The 21,522-nt window shown below is 31.5% G+C and overlaps 3 protein-coding genes across 6 annotated transcripts in view; 2 read left to right on the forward strand and 1 right to left on the reverse strand.

The window, feature by feature from the left end:
* LOC106091280 (circadian clock-controlled protein daywake) overlaps positions 1–21,522 on the forward strand; it is a 758,551-nt gene that overhangs the window by 410,072 nt on the left and 326,957 nt on the right. For 2 of the 3 annotated variants that reach the window (XM_059364142.1, XM_059364143.1), the window contains exon 1: positions 5,414–5,479. The gene's annotated coding sequence lies outside the window, so the exon portion shown is untranslated. Of the gene's footprint in view, positions 5,480–21,522 lie in introns of those variants that run through there. The other variant, XM_013257950.2, reaches the window with a different exon arrangement.
* On the reverse strand, positions 9,869–11,037 carry LOC106088545 (small ribosomal subunit protein eS27). The gene is made up of 3 exons (XM_013254153.2): positions 10,932–11,037; positions 10,101–10,320; positions 9,869–10,024 (listed from the first exon to the last, which is right to left on the reverse strand). Exons 1-3 carry the CDS (start codon positions 10,935–10,937, stop codon positions 9,996–9,998), a joined length of 255 nt encoding a protein of 84 aa, XP_013109607.1. The 5' UTR covers positions 10,938–11,037; the 3' UTR covers positions 9,869–9,995.
* On the forward strand, positions 13,167–20,927 carry LOC106089416 (uncharacterized). Of its 2 annotated transcripts, none has more exons than XM_013255295.2 (3): positions 13,167–14,033; positions 14,096–14,469; positions 20,331–20,927. In XM_013255295.2, the coding sequence occupies exons 1-3, from the start codon at positions 13,348–13,350 to the stop codon at positions 20,762–20,764; spliced, it is 1,494 nt and encodes a 497-aa protein (XP_013110749.2). In that variant the 5' UTR covers positions 13,167–13,347; the 3' UTR covers positions 20,765–20,927. The 2 variants fall into 2 exon arrangements, with proteins under 2 accessions (XP_013110749.2, XP_013110804.2); XM_013255350.2 differs by having other exon boundaries at positions 20,337–20,927.

Here is a 21,522-nt window from a genome sequence, read left to right on the forward strand (position 1 = left end):
TCCGTCAATTTATTGTGCATCCTGAAAGTGACGCGGCTAGGAGGACAGCCATTCGTCGTATTCGTGGTCTCCGAACCGATGGACAGGCATCACAATTTACCATGGGCGAAGTTAGGAATATCATCCGTTATGCCAAGTTATCCAAGTAATCTGACGAAATCTCTACACTGATGCTCAAGAATCTGTATCTACCAAGAGTTGAGTACCTTACTACCGTCCTCAAACTATCTTTGAACACTCTTATAGTTCCTGATTTCTGGAAGATGGGCAGAGTTATCCCAAGGAAAGGAACCGAGTTTGGGGGAGTCGTAAAGACCGATGTCCCTTCTCTCACCAGTAGCCAATACGCTTGAGGCACTACTGCTTCCGAGCATCGTAGGAGAATTTCCATTCGCCGGGCATCAGCATGGATTTCGAAGAATGCATAGTACATTTCACAACCGCACACATTTGCCGTGGTTTCAACCAGCCCAGGCCTTGTGATAGGACGGTCGTCGTGGCACGGTCAGCCATGCCAATCTATTTGAGAACATCGCCAACACGTCCCTCCAGCCAGGCCTGAAACGCAGGGACGCAAAGAATTGAAAGCACCGTAAAGTGAAACAGGGAGTTCTCCAAGGTGGGGTGATATTTCCGGCATTGTTTAACCTCTACCTATCCTCCATTCCACCCCCAGCCTCAAATCCTACAAACCAAGAATTGATGCCGACGTGCAAGATGTATGTCCCGATTGTGATCAGGGGCCACACGACACACGTCACCTGTTTAACTGCCAGCCTGACCCACTCGACTCAGACCCAGATCCCTGTGGACGCAGCCCATCTTATTCGCAGAGTCCTGGATCTTTACAAATGTTTACTTTACACAAAAATTCTTTCCACCTTAATATAAAAAAAACCCATTTCACAAGCACCCTCGTCCCTAACAACTATAAAATGGTCATTCAAATGGATAGAGTACGGCATACTAAGAAATAGGACAGTGACAAAAAAACACAGCATAAGAAATATAGCAAAGAAAATTATAATGTCATCATGATGACATTTAAATTATATCATCTCCCTTGATAAAATATCTAGATGGTTTTCCACATGGATAATATACTCTGACATATGATTTGCATTCGTTGTACTCTTTGATTTTCTTGTCTGATGGTATAATGGATTTTTGGAATCGATTTATTTTGTACAGAATTCCTTGATTTAAAAAAAAATAAAATAAAAGACAATGGCATACACTTGTGTAGCTATTCCAATAGCACTGGTGCAGAGTAAGGAAACTTAAATATGGACGATAACATTTCTTAGTTTTTTGTTTAAAAAGTAATACAGCTTAAAAAAGCATAGAAAATCAACTTTAATATTAGAAAAAATTTCTGTGTCATCACACCGGACTTTCTCATAATGGATATCACGATAGCGTTCAAATATATAATGCTATATACAAGGACGTTGGACAGAAATTTTTATTGTCTGATATCGTCGGAACACTCATAAGGGCTATATCGGTTCATATATGGATAATTTGATTTTAAAATTCTGGGTGGTTATCACTTTTGATATCACGTTATATCAAATTTCTTGCAAATCCCAGGCAAATTTAACTTATTGTAGCTGTCTATAGATCAAAGTGCTAAAATTAGGAAAAATAAAACATAACAACATTTCATGCAAACATAATTGCCAATAAGTCGTAAAAGAAAGAATGATCTGCAAGGTAAGCTAATGTAATTTTAATGGCAATCTGAACTCAGGTTCAAAATATTTTTCCCATTCTTATCACAGTAGCGATAGAACAAAAGCTCTAGTGGAAATCGATCCCACAACACCCACACTAGTAATTAATGCTCATTACCAACTCAGTTATTGAGGCGCTACTTTGTGTTGGATAGCTATATATTACATATTTCTTGATACCCAAAATGCTAAAGCAAATCAGGTAATAAGCTATATATTTCATATTCCAATACTATGTACACGGGATAGCTGCGTGCACTACACAAGCTGGAACTTAAGGTACGATCTGGGTGGTGTTCTTTGCTGTCATGAGAAGCTTAGCTGCTATCGGGCGCGTCCACAGGTTGTGGATAGGGGAATGCTCCAAACGGAGCAACTACATGGGCAGTCGCGGACAATCAGTGGTATCGAGCGGAGAGTCTCAGCGAGAGTTCGTGTGGCACCGGCTCTTCCACAAATACTGAATCCCCATGATGCTCTATATGTCAAGGAGAGAAAGAGTCTTGTGTTGCATACATTGTCGATATTGGAAAAAGGTATCATCTAAACTGGAGAGTTATGAGCTCAGTATGCTGCACCATCCTGATCTTAAGCAAGTTAAGTAAATTGTAATGCAATGATGGTACCTACCTGTTACCATTAAGACACCTCAGATCTATTGCTAATAAACTATTATTTTCTTGCTTTCTTTTATATTTGTATTTCAAAGCGATAATCCGATAAGATTTCAATTTCAAATGCACTGTTTTTGATAAAGTTCGTAATATTATTTTGTTAATTTTGTTAATCACTTGTACATAGACTTTTTTCAAATCACTGTTATTAAAGCTTTTAAGTTTGAGTCGAACTATTGAAAGGTTGCACAGCAATCTGTGAAGAACTACCTAATGAAAACACGTTTCTCGTTCATTTCGTCTGACTCTATGGGATATACACACGTGTAAATGTATAAACGTAAGGTGTATTAGTTAAGCAGGGTATTCTGTTCAGCGTTCCGAGCGGAATGCTGTCAAACTCTTATGGTACAATTAAGAGGTAGCGGCATTAGTACAACAACAACAATATACCCCCAACGAAACTACCTTGGGTGGCAAATGCCGTTAATTGAGATGTAAAAGTGGTTTTAGAAATAAACTTTGTTTACAACTTATATTCTTCAAATGTGTTTAAAAATTGTATTTTCATCATTATAACACTGTTTTGTTGCTTATGTGTGGAATATCGGATCAAATAGAACATCTTTGTAAGAGTTTAAAAAAATCACAGCTGTGTGTATCAATCCTTTGACGTTGAGATTTACTACAAAATCAAAACAAAAATAAAAAAAATTGTACTTAACTGTTCGCATGACCTCACCTTATAAGTGCATCCTTTCAAACTCTATATAAAATATAAAAAAAACGTCGGCAATACGTAAGAGAAAAATAGGAGGAAAAGTAGTTGTTGTAGCTAAATTTTCATGTTAAGGTGGCGATCTCCGTCAAGCTCCTGTGGGTGAGTATGCTCGTTCCGTTCCAAAGGATCGATCGCCGCGGGAACAGGGTGGCCATTGGTTATTAAAAGGCGCCAATAACTCACCTTGTGGTATCGAGCATTATAGGCACTCAGTATTTATGCAAGAGCCGGTACCACCCGGCGTCTCACTGAGACTCTCCACTCGATACAGCTGATTGCCCCCTACTGCAGTTGCAGCTACTGCGTATGGAGCATTTTAATGTCCGCAACCTGTGCACAGGCCTTGTAGCTTCCAGCCAAGTTTCTCGTGATAACGAAATAACCCCACACAGCTCAAAGTTCCAGCCTGTGTAATGCTCATAGTTATCCCACGCAGGTATTAAAGTAAATTTGTGAAGCTATTTTACTAAATTTAGTTACAAAATTTCTGTTCGCATGATCTTACCTTATAAGTGCATCCTGATGAATAGAATGTAAAACCATGTTTCCACTTGGAGCAAATCTAGATTTGCGACGAGATTTCAGAAATCTCGTGTTTTGCAAAGAGGTTTAGCATACATTTTCAACGTGAGCAAATCTACTTATTTCAGAAGATTTGCAGCAAATGTACTTCCAAATTCAAATGCAGCACTACGTTTGCATTGAATACCGGTTATTATTGGGAATTTTGGGCAGCACTTTTTCTTAACATCTGACAGTTTCTTATTGAAGTTATAAAATTTAGAAGTAATTTAATAAAATAGTTTCACAAACTTAATTACTGACCGCAATGTATATGCTCAGGATTCACTAATAGAAGGTTAGTCACATGCAAAAACACAAAGTGGATAGGCCCCATAAACATCATTAAGGATGTCAAATCTGACGATTGAAAATGTCATCATATAGGAGAAAACGTAAACAAAGAATGAATATAAAAAGAGAACAAGTTGACATCCTCAATGCCAAGTACTGCCAAATATTAAAAAAAAAGTATATCGGCTGATCGCTTGGCTTAACCTTATTCAGTGAATCCTGGTATATGCTGAACACAATAAAAATGGTAATCATGTTAAAAACGCTGTTAAAAACGTCACGGTTGACATATAAACATCGCATAAATCGTACTTGAAATGTGTTTTGGAGATTATCTCAAATCAAGTGAATTTGTGGATGTTTTAAATCCACCTTAATTATTGAGCCATGGGATTTAAGGCTGGTACTATATTCGCTTTTAGCAATATTTTTCGGTGATTACTTTTTATAGATAATGCATTTAATTCAGTAGGACATTCCGACATAACTTGTGGTAAAATTTAAATAAAATCTTTATTTTATCATTGAGATTTTTGTAGTGTTTCAAAAAGGTAATCGCGAAAACTATAGATTTTGAACGGTGAAAAACGAACATAGTACCAGCCCAAGGGGGATTGAAAAAGGTGGTCTCACGCAAACAGCTGTTAACATCCGTCCAGGTATGACGATATTGAGATGGCAGATTTTCATTTGCATTCTCATTGTTGTTATCTTCTTTCACGCATATTCTTTGATCATTTTCGCACAGGTGTTGGCAAAACGTCGATCAGCTTGATGGCAAGATAGCGGAATGCATCATTCGATTTGTGGTTGTGGTACAAATGAGACCACCTTAAATTGTTTCACCTTGATACCAGCCATTATTTGTGATTTTCCATTCCCAACGTATGTACGCGCCCATTAAAACCAGTTGTTGACACCCACGACTATATTTAGGTAGGTACGCTGATCAGGTGATTTAACAACAAAAAAAAAAATACAACTCAGTGACGCTTTATTGGCGGTTAACTTTGTAACAGTAAAATCACAATATATTTGTTAATAATAGTAAATAAAGTAATATTTAATAAACAATTTAAGTGAAAAACAAAGTATCTTCCATACGTTCGGGCGTTAATAGAATCAAGTGTTTTATCTAAGCCATAAGCAATGTATAAAGAAAGCAAAGTAGCAAAAATCACAGGCCTACAAAAAAAAGTAAATTGTAAAGCTGTGCAGTTGTGCAATTTTTCAGTAAAGATACCATTTTAGCACAGTGAAAAGGGCTGGAAAGTGAGAAAATGTAACAAAGAGTTAAAAAAATGTTTATTTAAATTGCCGTTTTTAAATCCTTTTTGTGTAATGTTTGAAATAGTTAATAATGGGCCTTGTTGGCTTCCTTATATTACGTTAATCAAAATGAAAATAAACAAAATATAATTATTCTCAAAAACCTCTACTTCAACACAGCAAAACCAACTTTGAGATATTCTAGTAAACAACAAAAATACCATGTAAGTACCTAAGTAACATTTTTGCTTCTCCGTCAACTTTAAAGAAAGTAAAAAACCTTTTTTGCAAAATCAAATTCATTGTAATGCACGTCTTATTAGTACGAACATATCTGGTATTGTGTCCCCAGCTGTTAGCCACGAAAGCCGAAATACCAGATATTAACCAACTTGGGGCATGACATGGGCAACAATTAGGGATTTTGTAAGTAGCACGGAATTTCTAATTTCGATTTTCTTTGTCGAGATTACTTTTACAGATGACTTAGGTTGTTTGCTTAGGTTGTTGTTGTTGTAGCAGTGTGTTGTACACTGAGGCGGCAGCCCTTGTCTATAATGATTCCATCGGGTCAATCCAGTACTTAGAACCAGCTGCCATGGGATTGACTGGCTTAGGTGTATGTCCATAGTGGCATCGACTAACCTATAGGTAGGTACATGTTAACCATAGAATATTTTTATCATATGAATTTACGTTAATCCCATCTTTGTTCTTTAAATAACTGCATGGTTTACGAGAACTCAAACGAAGGAAGTTTTTTTACCCACCGCCATAAGATGGGGGGCTGAACTAATTAAGTCATTCCCCTTGTAGCGCGTCGAAATATTGAAATGCGACCCCACAGTGTACATGCATTCTCGATTGTCCTGACGTTCTTAGTCTATCTAGCATCGATAAGGATATTCATTTGCATAAATTTACACATACATATCAAATGGGTCATATCGTTTCATATTTGAATATATCTTCCATATTAAGCAGTTCTTCGCCTAGACTTCTAGGGCCTTAAAATTTGGATGAAAATTTGTATGTGGCGTACGATTATACCCTCCAACATCCATTCCAAATTCCACCAGAATAGGTCAATAAATTGATATAGCTTTCTTATAACCCGATTTCCGGTTTTGACTTCATGAGCACCTAGAAGCCTCACTTTTTTTACGATTGGGTTGAGATTTGGCATGTGCAATAGGTTTTTACCCTTGAAACATTGCTTAATTATTTTAAATAATTAAGCCCTGCCCTCTAACAGGCAAATCAAATGCCTTCGGATGGGTTTATACATAGATATAGCCCCTCAATAAATCCGTAAACCAATTTAACTGAAATTTTGCACAGAGTGTTTTGTTATAACTTCCAACAACCGTGCTAAGTTCAAACCAAACCGATGTATATTCTGATGTAGCTCTTATATAAAAGATCGCCTGATTTGACTTCTTAAGCTCGTAGAAGCCGCAATCGTTAACCGTTTTGGCCGAAATTTTGCAACTTTGTAATTCCCAAATGGGTCTATAACGTGAGTTAGCTCGCAGATAAACTGATTAGTCTTCTACGGCCTCTTTAATAGTTCCTGATTTAGCAAAAATTTGAAATTGTATACAAAATACACATATGCCCGTCAGTTCATTAGTTAGATTTTAAGCATAGTCCATGAGGTCGGCCGGTCCGGCTAGCACCTCTTTAGTTGTTCTTCTTATCTTTGTACCTTTATTACTTATTGTTTCTTTCAACTGATACGCTATAAAAGTTTTCTTTGTTTAGTTATCAATTATTAATCATACATAGGTATTAAATTTATATTTCCAAAAAAATTATACAACTTTGCCTTTAGATTTTTGACAATGTTCGCCAATCTTAATGTATGTATGTATATGCTAGCTGAGCCGGGCAGCTGCGCTGAGCCTACTCCCTTTCTCTAATATCTTTCATTTGAGCCTGGTATTGGCATAGTCGATAAATAAGTACGGTTTGGGGATGGAATGGCCTTTCAAATATTTCGTACAAAGTGTGTATGTGTCGAATTCATGTTCCAGTCTGAAGTATCTTTCATTTGAACCCCATATTGCCATGTTCGGTAAATAATTCTCGTTTGAGGGTGTTTAAGGGTGCAATGGCCCACCTAAACACTTGGCTCCAAAATTGGTCAACTATTTCGTTTTCTACCCTTAATTACCTTTCCCATATTATCATCATTGAATTATCATTTTGGTTGAAATGCCGAAAACCTCTCCGAGCTCTTGCATATATGAGAATGAAGGAGAAACATACTCACTTAGTCCATTGTGATACCACCAGGCATCTCGTGGTGGTATCACAATTCGACCGCGCTGCCAGTGCGATTATGAGAGATCATACTCGCTCAAAATATTTTTCGTAATACATATATAGTCTCTGTAGTCTCTACAACTAGACAAAGCCTCCACAAAAAATAGAGCTTCGATTTGACTCCTTGAGTATCTGAAAGACCCAATCCTAGCATCAAATTTCTTGGAAGTTAAGCATTTACAGTTATGCCTTCCTATAACCATAGCATATGCGGCCCTCATAGTTTTGTAAATAGATATACCTCACATATAAGCAAATCCTCCAATTTGAATTTTTGAGATAGTATCGTAGAATACTTAATTCAAATCCCATATATCTGAAATCAGAAAAGGTACAAAAACTCTCACCTAGCAGTTTTCGAAAATCAAATTCTAGCGTAATCATCATAAACATTTTCAGCGGCGGTTATCCCCTTACCAATGTTGGCTACATGATGTATCCTGGCATGTTAAAACTTTTCTACCCAGTGGTGTCACTATGCGGCACCCCGTTCGGACCTGGCATAAAAAACGGGACCCCTTATCAATGAGCTTAAAAATTTATCGGACTGCACTCATAGATATGAGAGAAGTATCCCCTGTTCCTTAATGGAATGTTCATTGGAAATTTAGTAGTTACCAAATTTGGAACATTTTCTCAGTTTCATGCAATATCAGGGCTTTGAACGTTCGTAAGTATGTTGTAAAAACATGCAATTATATAAAGAAATGGAAATTTTCATAACAAATTTGGGCGGTGCTAAAAAAATTTGTACTATTTTTGTTGCTGTTGTAACCCCATATTTGCATTTGGGGGTAGCAATTCTTGTCAAGCTTCTGTAGGGATGATGAATGGTATCATATGGACTGAGTATTTAAGCATGAGCCAGAACCGCCCAGCCTCTCACTGAGACTCTATACCGTCGTTACAGCTTCTCTGTATGGAGCATTTCACTGTCGTTGTTGTTGTATCCACATTTTTTTGTGGAGGTGGCGATTCTCGTCAAGCTCCTGTTGGCGAGTAAGCTCGTTCCAGTCCAAAGGACCGATCGCCGCAGGAACAGGGTGGCCATTGAATATTTAAAGGCGCCAATAACTCGCTTTGTCATATAGAGCATCATAGGCACTAAGTACTTGTGCAAGAACCGGTGCCACCCGACCTCTCACTGAGCCTCTGCGCTCGATACCGCTGATTGTCGGCGACTGCCGTTGCAGCCACTTCGTATGGAGCTATCCGCAACCTGTGGACGCGCCCGGTAGCTCGCAGCTTCTCGTAAAAAGCAATGAACGCCACACAGATTGGGGCTCCATGCAACAGCCTGTGTGGTGCCGGGGAGCATTCCACTATCCACAACCTGTACCCAGGTAGCTCCCGGCTTCTCAGGAAGCGTTCAGCCATGTTCAATAACTTCACGGAGAGGTGTGAGAACATTTTCTGAACATTTTCTTAGGATTCAAACCTTGCGTCCAACGTCGTTAGTGGGCATGTTTTTTTTTGCCTCCAGGTTAGAAGAGTGTTATCCCTTTGAAATTGTCCACTAAACCCCTTTCATACTCTGGCCCGAGGTTACTATAAGCACCACACACGTTGGAATTTGGAGCTGCGTATTCATCGCTATCATGGGAAACTCAGTTGGGAGTTATTGTGCGGGTACACAGGTTAAGAATAGAAGGGTGCTTCCTAAGTATGCAGAGTTGTTGCAAAAGCAGTCGCCGGTAATCAGCGGTGGAGTCCCAGTAAGATGCTATGATGCACCGCACCGATTATTACTTGAAGAACTGAACGCCTGTGATACTCTGTATGAAAAGGCGAGTTGTACGCACCTTTAAATAACCACAGGTCATCATGTTACCGCAACCATCGGTCCTATGGACCGAAACGACCTTGCCCCCTATGGGTGCTTGGCGAAGATCGATACCGCCACATACAAACAAATACACGGCTACGACAACAACATAATGAAGCCCAAGCATTTATTATTTATGGTGTGCTGAGGAATTGATCCCAGCATTCATTGCTCCTTCGAAAGTAAATGGAATGAGTTGGATCTGGACTTGCATTCAAGATGGCTACATGATTTCCAATGCATTTGCATTTCCGAGATACAATACACAAACAACATTTTTGACCTTATTTAACAACAAATGCGGTATTTGTGTATTCTCTATTTAAAAAAAGCACTTCTTTCAGATTTTATAAAAGTTATTTGCACTCTAAGCCTCCATTGGGGATAAGTAAATAATCAACGGCACTTCATCAGCACAGTCCAGCGTCGATTATTATTCCATTCCAAGCAATTGGTCTCATCTCTTTAAACTTTTCGCAACGAAAAGATTTTTTTTTATTAATTTTTCTTTGTATCTGGATGTTAAAAAAATCAAAAAAATTTGACAAAAAGATAATGGAGGCAGCAAAAAACTAAAACGTCACATTTTATTGAGGCTTCCTTCTGAAAGAGCAACCTATAAAAGAAAAACGAAAAATAAACAATTATTAGTGTTAGTTCTCACATGATAAACAAAGAAAAATTAAATTTACCTTCTGTGAGCTTAGCGCGACCACCGGTTGGCTGGCATAAGATGGTAGCACAACCCGCACATACCACAACGCCTTGAGCGTGGCTGAAGACAGTGGTGATTCTGTAGCAGCCAGGGCATTTGACGTCCATGAAATAAGAGTTGGGATGTTGCACCAAGCGTTTTAGCTTGTGCTTACGCTTTTCTTGAGCGGGCAAAGGATGTAATAAATCTTTGGCTAGCTGGAAAATAAGCAAAGCAAACCCATTATTGAAAGTGTTGAATATGAACGAACCTTCACAGGCCTTAAAACAACAAAATTGCAAAACGCTGGACTGGGCTGGTCGAAAAAAAGAGTGGAGTTATGACAATTGTTTGTTTTTGTTGTTCTGCATTGCTGAGACAGGAACTCCCTTATTAAAAAATTAAACAAAACCAATCACTGACGGCTATAGATTTTCACAAATTGAATGGATGATAAGCACAAGCAATTCACTTCGTCACCGATCTGCCTACGAGAACTGATTCTTTGTTTTTATCATTGTGTATTTATTTTTTTGTATTGCTTGGGCTCTCCATATTAAAAAAAGGAATAACCATTCAATGGAGGACAACGCTGAAGCACGCACGAAATTGCACAAATTGCCATGTGTATATTCCCTCTCTTTTACTCGCGCACTCACATACAGTTCACATAGTTTTCATACATTTAAGCGATTTTCTTGGACATTCAGGCACTTTTCGAGCACAGAAATGAGCCCCATTAACACCGAAACAATGTGGGCACAGTTTCCAGTCAGTTTTGCAATTTTCTCGTGTATTTTAAAGCATTTTTCTGAAAAATTTCACCCACCGGCATGTTTATTCTTTCACAGCTAACACGGAAAAGGAAGTAGATAATGGGCAAATGAAGTTAGATGTTGTTTAAATGTCAAAGAATTTCACCACATTTGTTCACTTGGTCATCTAGCGGCCGCTAGCGATCAGAGTTGTATGCATCCGTACACAAAAGGTGACACGAAGAAATTATAAAATGTTGCTTTTATTTTTATGAAAATGTGGGCAATTTGACAATAGTTTTATTAGATATTGAATTAAATTTTATTAGAAAATATGTATATAATATATTTTTTGTATTTTATGTGTTTTAAATTTCTCTTTTAAATAGTTTTATCATTGATAAGTTTTAGATATTTGTATTCACCCTGTTGGTAAAATTGTGAAATTTTTGCAGTGGTGCCAGATGCATTTGCCTGAATTTCATGATTTGATAAAATACTTTATTTCACCATTGCACAATGGGGAATCTTTTCTTATAACACACAGGATTCACTAATAGAAGGTTTAGTCACTTGCGAAGGCACCATGACCATCATTTAGGATGTCAAATCTGCCGATTGAAAATGTCATCAAATAGGGGAAAACGTAAACGAAGATGAATGAAAAAGATGAAAAAGAGAACAAGTTGACATCCTCAATGCCAAGTATTGCCAAAAATGAAAAAAAAATGTATGTATAACAAAACGTCGATCAGCTGATGACATGATACAATTAAGAGGTAGTGTCATTAGCACAACAACAAAAATCTTTGTAGCTAATGTGTGAAATATCGGACCAAATAGAATATCGTTTTAAGATGTAAGAAAAAAATTAAATCTGTGTTAACAAGCATTTAACATTTAGATATATTGCAAAATCAAAACAAACACTAAAAAATTGTACTCAGCTGTTCGCATGACCCCACCTGAGCTAATGACAAGATTGCGATTTTAAGGTATGGTTTTATGTTCTTGTACCGCTTTTCTCGCGGAATGCTGTCAAACTGCGTATCGACCTTTTTCTGTCAGTGTACTTTATAGCGTCGGAACTTGATATTTCGATGTGTTGCGAACGGAATGACAAAATGAGTTTACCTCAGTCCTTCAATGGTGCGTAAGGCGGATTTAACAAGGTGGTCTCACGCGAACAGCTGTTAACAGCCGGACCGGTTTGACGCTATTAAGATGTCAGATTTTTGTTTGCATTCTCTTTGTTGTCATCTTCTTTCTCGCATATTCTCTGCTCATGTACGCACACGTATACATACATATTCTCTGCGGTAAAATGACGGATTGCACCATATGATTTGTGGTTGTTGTACCACTGAGAACACCTTTAATTGTTTCGCCATGTAGCATAAGAGAGTAAAGGCTGTAATCCATTTGTACTGGCAAATTTTTACTGGAGAAGTACACAATCCTTTTTTTTAATTTTTCTGCCTAAAGCTGAGTATTCTGTTCAGCTTTTCAGGCAAACTGTTGACAAACTTAATATAAAAAACGTCGGCAAATCGCTGGAGGAAAATAGGCGAAAAAGTAGTACTCTGTTTAAAGTGAGGAAAATGTCAAAAAGACATTTTAGTGGCAACGCTTGACATCATTGTTGGCATCATTTTTGTTTTAATGATTTCAATGGTACCTTTTTTTTCTTTTTTTATCCCATTGTATATAATGGCTGGTACTATGTTCGTTTTTCGCAACATCTTTTCGTAATTACTTTTTTTAGATAATAGATTTTGAAAACTTGCTGATTTCATTCAGTAGGACATTCCCTCACTATTTATGAAACATTTTTCTTAAAAGTAGATTGTTTTTATTGAGAATTTTGTAGTGTTTTAAAAAAGTAACCATGAGAATATGTGTTTCAACTGTGAAAAACGAATATAGTACCAGCCTTATGGAATAAATAAAAATTAATATATTCCAATGACGTCCTGTTTGCATGGGTCGAAAAAATTAATTGAAGAAATCTTAAATTAATTGATATTTCAAGATTTTGTATTTTATTCGGGCTTTAAAATGAATTCTGTAAATAAATGACCACGTCACATTTGGTAATTTCTTTTTCATCCAAACTTTGGTATGTGGACGCTCCATAAAGTATACAGCTGATTGATTTTCAAGTGGTGAACTTGTGAGTTTTACGACACGTTAGAATAACCAGTTTTAGGAAGTTAATCTTTTGTCCGCTAGGCGACACAAGTATTACCAGCGTTAAATACAATTTTCTTGCCCATGGTTGTATAAATTTGGTAGTTTGAAAGTGAAAAAACGGTCGTTTCACGTCAAATGTGTTTATGCCCCATTTCACACACTTTTGTGAAAGTCACGCACATTTAGTTCGTAGTTTAAGAACGAACTTCAGCATCTTACAAAGTTAAAGTCTTTCAAGAGTTGTTTTACATAAAATATACACGCAAAACTGTGGAAGTCTAAGAAATTCAGTCAGATATGGAATTTCATTCATCTAATCGTGGGGATATGCTGCAGGTAAATATGGAAATGATTTCCAAGGAGTTGAGTGATCTCATGCTTAATTGCGACGAGCCTGGGTCAATGAATGGAAACCAAGCTCATATTTCTGCGAGTATTTCAAATGCTGAGAGTGTTGGTGGACGGCTCCACCAGGGAAACATGGATGGAGCACTTTTTATTTCTCCCAATATCTATCAACAGCAGAACTTTGCTATAGGGCCAAATGGCCAAGCTCTCTCTATTCCAATACCAAATGGTCACTTTGTTCCGTTCAATATACAGTATAACCTAGCTCCTACATTGCATGGTTGTCCTGAAGGCGTGGGTCACACATTTCACAAACTTTCACCTCATAATGCTCATAATGAGGCTGCAAGCTGTGACCGGAAGTTCAGGCCTCTCAATAGCAAGCAGCTCAACATGACCTCACAAAATTTTGAACTACAATATATCAGTCGCCCTATTGATGTAGAAAAACTGCAGCGGCCTTTGTTATCCACAATGGCAAACAGAAGCGAACTTGGGGAACGCTACACTGAAGGTCGTTTCTCAAGAAAGTATTCCAGACCCTTTCTCAGAGACAATCCCAAACCTCAAATTCGAACATATGATTACAGCAAAATTGTAGTGGATCTTTCAGCTTTGGGCATTTCCACAGATGGGTAAGAAAAGTCCGCCTTTGACCTCTAACCTCGTTACATATATTTTATAATGAAAATTTCAGCAAAGAATCAAACGCAGTTTTGCGACTATTTTCCCTCTTCCGGGACATACATAGTAGCGTAGCTATGCTTACTCCGACTGGCGAGAATTTCTCTTACAGCGTTTATGAACCCACTTTTGCCCCATCACCTAAGGCGATTCTACCAAATACCATGAACGTTCAGAGCCAAGTGAAACATTCGTGTAATCTTGTCATGGCTTTCATAGGAATAATGCAGCAGCTGATCGACCAAAACAGTGTATATGATCAAAATATTGCCATCGAATGCCAAGGCCACTTGTTCAAATTGCGTCAAATATTTGCCCAATTCGAAATGTATAAATTTGTGGGTTTGGAACACAAGCGTGGTCTATTTATAAGTGACGCTGCCTGTGGTAAGTTTTAAAATTTGTTATTTATTACCCGAAATTTTTAAGAAATTGTGCAAACTTAGCAGATTGCTTTCGAGGTTTTTAAATGAGTCTTAGCTGATTATATTTTTTGGTCGTACGAGGCACTTTAACGAGACATTGCTTAAAAGCTGGAAATTGGCTTTGGTCACACCAAAGAAAACTCGAATATAATAGAGAATCAACTAGGAAAGCTTCATGAACTAGGAAGATCCCATGGGGATAAGAAGACATGTAATATGATACTGAAAATGAGTTTTTGCTACATTCCAATGCTGGACTTTCAAGAAGTCTCCAGGAGTGGTCCTGCAGCGATCATGGCATGAAACCTCAATGCATTGGAAATCGAAACGAAATCGGTTTATAGGACTCAAACATACATATTTTGCCATTATGTAGCTCAGTTTGGTAAAACTGTATTTTGCGGTGTAGCATAATTTGTTTTATTTCTAAGTATTTTTACATTTTTTAATTTTGTTATACCCTCCACCATAGGATGGGGGTATACTAATTTCGTCATTCTGTATGTAACACCTCGAAATATGCTTTTGAGACCCCATAAAGTATATATATTCTTGATCATCATGTCATTTTAATTCGATCTAGCCATGTCCGTCCCTCTGTCTGTCTGTCGAAAGCACGCTAACTTTCGAAGGAGTAAAGCTAGGCGCTTGAAATTTTGCACAAATACTTTCTATTAGTGTAGGTCGGTTGGGATTGTAAATGGGCCAAATTTGGAGGGCGCAATTCTCATCCGATTTGACTGAAATTTTGCACGTGTTTTGGTATCACTTCCAACAACTGCGCTAAGTATGGTTCAAATCGGTCCATGTTTTGATACAGCTGCCATATAAACCGATCTTGGGTCCTGACTTCTTGAGCCTCTAGAGGTCGGAAATTTTGCACGTGGTGTTTTGTTACGACTTCCAATAACTGTGCTAAGTATGGCCCATATCGGTATATAACCTGATATAGCTGTCATATAAATCGATCTGACTTCTTGAGCCTCTAGAGGGCGCAATACTCATCCGATTTGACAGAAATTTTGTACAACGGCTTCTTTGAACATACGTGACTTTCAACATACGTGTCTAATATGGTCTGAATCGATCAATAGCTTGATACAGCTCCGATATAAAACTATCTCCCGATTTTGCTTCTTGAGCCCCTACAATGCGCAATTCTTATCCGAATGAACTGAACTGTTACACAAAGACTTCTACAATGTTCAGCATTCATTTATGTTCTGAATCGTAGTATAACTTGATATAGCTCCAATAGCATAATAATTTTTATTCAGTATTCTTTGTTTGCCTAAAAAGAGATACCGCGCATAGAACTCGACAAATGCGATCCATGGTGGAGGGTATATAAGATCCGGCCCGACCGAAATGCTCCTACTTGTTTTTTAAAATAATTTTAAACTTTATTTTCTAATTGTTTCAAATTAATTATTTTAATAATTAATAAATTACTTTTTAAATTGTTCTTTATTTTTTTTATATATTTCAATTTATTTTTTTCTTGTATTTTGTCTTATATTTTAATTGAGTTTTTAATTTATTTTTTATGTTTTGTTTCTAATATATTTTCTAAATGTTTTTTATATCTTCTTAAATATCTTTCTAAGTTTTTAATTTTTTTTTTGTATTTTCTTACTTTTCTTACTTTTTGTTGTTTTTTTTTTAAATCATTTATTAATTTTTTTTAAACTTTTATTTGTTTTTTGTTTATTTTATATTATTATTTGTTTATATTATTTTTGTAACAATTTATAATTTATTTTTTCAATTTTTGTTTATTTTTTTATTAACCTATTTTTTTTGTTTTTATTATTGATTGCTTTTATTTTTTGTTTTTATTTTTATTGTTTTTATTTTTTGTTTTTATATTCTTTTAATTATACATTTTTTTTCTAAATTATTTATTTTTTAACTTTATACTTTTCGTTTTTTTGTTTTGAGTTAATTCTATTTGTTTTTTAATATCCATTTTTTTTTAAATTTTTCTTTATATTTTTTATTTTATATATATGTTTTACATTTTAATATTATTTTTTCAGTTTTATTTTTTTTAATTTTATTTATTTTTAGTTTTATTTTTTTTTAGTTTTATTTTTTTTAGTTTTATTTTTTTTAGTTTTTTTTTTTAGTTTTTTTTTTAGTTTTATTTTTTTTAGTTTTTTTTTTTTAGTTTTTTTTTTTAGTTTTATTTTTTTTTAGTTTTTTTTTTTAGTTTTATTTTTTTTTTTATTTTATTTTTTTTTAAGTTTAAGTGTTTTAATTTTATTTTTACAACTACTTATTATTTATTTTTTATATATATTTTTAATTTTTATTTATTGATTATTTATTTATTAATTATTTATTTATTTTCTATTTTAGCTTAGTTTTTTGTTTTTAATTTTTATGATTTTTTTTATTGTTTTTTTAAGATTACGTTCTGTTTTATTTTTCTTTATATTTTTTACTTGCTTTTAATTTATATATAATTTTATATTTTTTAATTATTTTTTTTCAATTATTTTTTTTATATAATTTTTTTTATTAATTTAATTTTTTTGGTTTAATTTTTTTGTTATATTTTTTTGTATTTGTTTCTAGTTTTATATTTTTTTAATTATTTTTTTTTTATATAATTTTTTTCATATAATTTTTTTCATATAATTTTTTTATATATTTTTTTTTATATAATTTTTTTTATATAATTTTTTTTATATAATTTTTTTTATATAATTTTATTAATTTATTTATTTTTTTGTTTTGATTAATTTTTTTATTAATTTATTTATTTTTTCTTTTGTTTACTTTTTTTATTAATTTATTTATTTTTTCTTTTGTTTAATTTTTTTTATTAATTTATTTATTAATTTTTTCTTTTGTTTAATTTTTTTATTAATTTATTTATTTTTTCTTTTGTTTAATTTTTTTGGTTTTATTTTTCTTGTTTTATTTTGTTTTTTGTTTTATTTTTTTTGTTTTATATTTTTTTTTTGTTTTATTTTTTTTGTTTTATATTTTTTTGTTTTATATTTTTTTTTTGTTTCATATTTTTTTTTGTTTTTTAATATCCATTTTTTTTTAAATTTTTCTTTATATTTTTTATTTTATATATATGTTTTACATTTTAATATTATTTTTTCAGTTTTATTTTTTTTAATTTTATTTATTTTTAGTTTTATTTTTTTTTAGTTTTATTTTTTTTAGTTTTATTTTTTTTAGTTTTATTTTTTTTAGTTTTTTTTTTTAGTTTTTTTTTAGTTTTATTTTTTTTTAGTTTTTTTTTTAGTTTTATTTTTTTTTTAGTTTTTTTTTTTTAGTTTTATTTTTTTTTTTATTTTATTTTTTTTTAAGTTTAAGTGTTTTAATTTTATTTTTACAACTACTTATTATTTATTTTTTATATATATTTTTAATTTTTATTTATTGATTATTTATTTATTAATTATTTATTTATTTTCTATTTTAGCTTAGTTTTTTGTTTTTAATTTTTATGATTTTTTTTATTGTTTTTTTAAGATTACGTTCTGTTTTATTTTTCTTTATATTTTTTACTTGCTTTTAATTTATATATAATTTTATATTTTTTAATTATTTTTTTTCAATTATTTTTTTTATATAATTTTTTTTATTAATTTAATTTTTTTGGTTTAATTTTTTTGTTATATTTTTTTGTATTTGTTTCTAGTTTTATATTTTTTTAATTATTTTTTTTTTATATAATTTTTTTTCATATAATTTTTTTCATATAATTTTTTATATATTTTTTTTTATATAATTTTTTTTATATAATTTTTTTTATATAATTTTTTTTATATAATTTTATTAATTTATTTATTTTTTTGTTTTGATTAATTTTTTTATTAATTTATTTATTTTTTCTTTTGTTTAATTTTTTTATTAATTTATTTATTTTTTCTTTTGTTTAATTTTTTTATTAATTTATTTATTAATTTTTTCTTTTGTTTAATTTTTTTATTAATTTATTTATTTTTTCTTTTGTTTAATTTTTTTGGTTTTATTTTTCTTGTTTTATTTTTTTTTGTTTTATTTTGTTTTTTGTTTTATTTTTTTTGTTTTATTTTTTTTGTTTTATATTTTTTTTTTGTTTTATTTTTTTTGTTTTATATTTTTTTTTTTGTTTTATATTTTTTTTGTTTTATTTTTTTTTTGTTTTATTTTTTTTGTTTTATTTCTTTTTTTGTTTTATTTTTTTGTTTTATTTTTTTTTGTTTGTTTTATTTATTTTTTATTATTTTTGTTTTATTATTATTTTCGTTTTGATTTTTTTTTATTTTATTTTTGTTTTATTATTATTTTCGTTTTGATTTTTTTTTTTATTTTATTTTTGTTTTGATTTTTTTTTTTATTTTATTTTTGTTTTGATTTTTTTTTTTATTTTATTTTTGTTTTATTATAATTTTCGTTTTGATTTTTTTTTTTATTTTATTTTTGTTTTTTGTTTTTTTATTTTATTTTTGTTTTTTGTTTTTTTATTTTATTTTTGTTTTTTGTTTTTTTTATTTTATTTTTGTTTTTTGTTTTTTTTTTATTTTTTTATTTTTTTATTTTTTGTTTTTTTTATTTTTTTATTTTTTTATTTTTTGTTTTTTTATTTTTTTGTTTTTGTTTTTATTTATTTTTTTTTGTTTTATTTATTTTGTTTAATTTTTTTTTTTTTTGTTTTTTTTTTGTTTTATTTTTTTTTGTTTTATTTTTTTTTTGTTTTATTTATTTTTGTTTTATTTATTTTTGTTTTATTATTTTTTGCTTTTATTTTTTAATTATATTTATACAATTTTAGTCTTATTTTAATTTTATTCTTTTTTTAATTTTATTCTTTTTTTAATTTTATTCTTTTTTTAATTTTATTCTTTTTTTAATTTTATTCTTTTTTTAATTTTATTCTTTTTTTAATTTTATTCTTTTTTTAATTTTATTATTTTTTTTTAATTTTATTTTTTTTTTAATTTCATTTATTTTTAATTTCATTTATTTTTAATTTCATTTATTTTTAATTAAATTTCTTTAAATTTTATTGTTTTTTGTAATTTTTTTATTTTTTTTTTATTTTTTTATTTTTTTTTTTATTTTTTTATTTTTTTTTTTATTTTTTTATTTTTTTTTTTATTTTTTTATTTTTTTTTTTATTTTTTTATTTTTTTTTTTATTTTTTTATTTTTTTATTTTTTTTTATTTTTTTATTTTTTTTTATTTTTTTTTTTAATTGTATTTTTTTATTTTTTTTTAATTGTATTTTTTTATTTTTTTTTAATTGTATTTTTTTATTTTTTTTTTAATTGTATTTTTTTATTTTTTTTTAATTGTATTTTTTTATTTTTTTTTAATTGTATTTTTTATTTGTGTTTTTTAAAGCATTTTTTTAAATTTGATTGCTTTAATTTTATTAAATTTAATATTTCTTTTATTTTTAATTCTATTATTTTTGGGGAAAATGCACTTTGTAGGGAGCATCCCCGATTTTTGTCATTTTTTGCACACCCCTAATTTGGACCCCACGAGGTCGAATCTGAAGTTCGTTTTCAAGGGCAAAGGCTTTTGGGCTCCTGGGGGCGGACCATTTCGTGAATAAATGTTTTGCGATTCATGAGAGGCTCATTTGTATTGGAATTATATGAATTTTGGATAAAATTTACATAAAAATGTCTTAATATAAAAAATGCCTTTTGATTTTTTTTTGCTTCACAAAGTGTTCATCACTCCGTTTTGCATAAAAATTAATAGGCATCTTAAATTTGCTCTTAACAAAGTTAAGCGTTTTAAATTAGTGAGAAAATTATTTTCATTTATTGTCAATTCATTTAATATTAAAAACAACGATTCTAGCTAAAGCTCAACATTTGGAAAAACTAATGGAACAAATGAATGCACAAATACGAGACGTACATTTACGCATAATGGCAGCCGACTGGTACATTGGCAAAATGTATTTTGGTGAAAAAAGGCAAAATATCATCGATAGTCATATGGATGACATGGAATATCTAAAACGCTCACAAATAGGAGTCATTAATGAAATACTACAGCTGTGCGAAAGCAACCAAGCTACTGAGGCACCAGCAGATGCTAAGAAATCGACTGCTGCTGTGCAGGCACCAGAACAAGCATCGATGTCAAAAATGAATTACATGAAGACTCTTGATAATGAGGCATTTTCCACAGCTACTAATGTGGGTGTTGTTGCCATTAAGGATTGTAACGCAAACATTATAAACACTTGCAACGGACATGTGCGTCAGCCTGTATTTTATATCGGCTAAATGTTGTGATAAATTTTTTTTTAAAAATATATTTTCTATACTTTACCACTCTTTATTTATACATATGTTAATTGTTTACGACACTTATTATATGTACAAAAATTATTTTTTAAAATTTTTATTGTTAATTTTTAACAAAAAGTTTTGATTATTTTTAATTTGTTTTGTGCCCATTTGCTAATTTAATTGTACATTTATTTTTAAAGATTTATTTTCTTATAATTTATATTTTTAATGCAAACGTTAGTGTTAAGTTTAATTAATTTCTCTAAAATAGGCTTGCCATAAACATAGTTACTAGGGATTTTTGCAACAATTTATATTTTCTATTTTTTTAAATTAATGCATGGTTTTGAGCCTTGAAACTACATATATGCAAAATGTTTTCGATTTTATTTCCCAAGATATGTGATATTTGGGATTACATATTCAAGGAATTTTTCAAAGATAACCTTTTGGGAAAAGTTTCCATTTAATTGATTTTTAAAATAACCTTTAATATCATTAGTAATATTAAATTTGCCATTGCAAGGAATATTTTACTGAACGTCGGCAAAAGCTGAGTCAAGACAAAGTGCAAGTGATTCGGGGTAAATTCTTTTTTTTTTTTTTTTGGTTGTCCTAAATCAAGTATGCATGGAATGCAATGGCCTCGTCAGCTTTGCAGTTAGTGCTCCTGGTAGTTATTTATTAAAGGATGTTAAAAAATCGCACTGGTGATTTAAATTTTTATTTGTTTTTTGGGAATTGGATTCTTT

The sequence above is a fragment of the Stomoxys calcitrans genome, chromosome 2 (assembly GCF_963082655.1).
Source record: "Stomoxys calcitrans chromosome 2, idStoCalc2.1, whole genome shotgun sequence".
In the NCBI taxonomy this organism is placed as follows: Eukaryota; Metazoa; Arthropoda; class Insecta; order Diptera; family Muscidae; genus Stomoxys; species Stomoxys calcitrans.

Bases quoted from the DNA above. Each gene is read 5' to 3' on its own strand.
- LOC106088545 (XM_013254153.2), bottom strand. The intron at 10,025-10,100 runs GTAAATTTAATT...TTTCTTTTATAG, and splicing joins TCGCGCTAAGCTCACAGAAG to GTTGCTCTTTCAGAAGGAAG.
- LOC106089416 (XM_013255295.2), top strand. From the start codon at position 13,348: ATGGAATTTCATTCATCTAATCGTGGGGATATGCTGCAGGTAAATATG. The intron at 14,034-14,095 runs GTAAGAAAAGTC...TGAAAATTTCAG, and splicing joins TTGGGCATTTCCACAGATGG to CAAAGAATCAAACGCAGTTT. The intron at 14,470-20,330 runs GTAAGTTTTAAA...CAACGATTCTAG, and splicing joins TATAAGTGACGCTGCCTGTG to CTAAAGCTCAACATTTGGAA.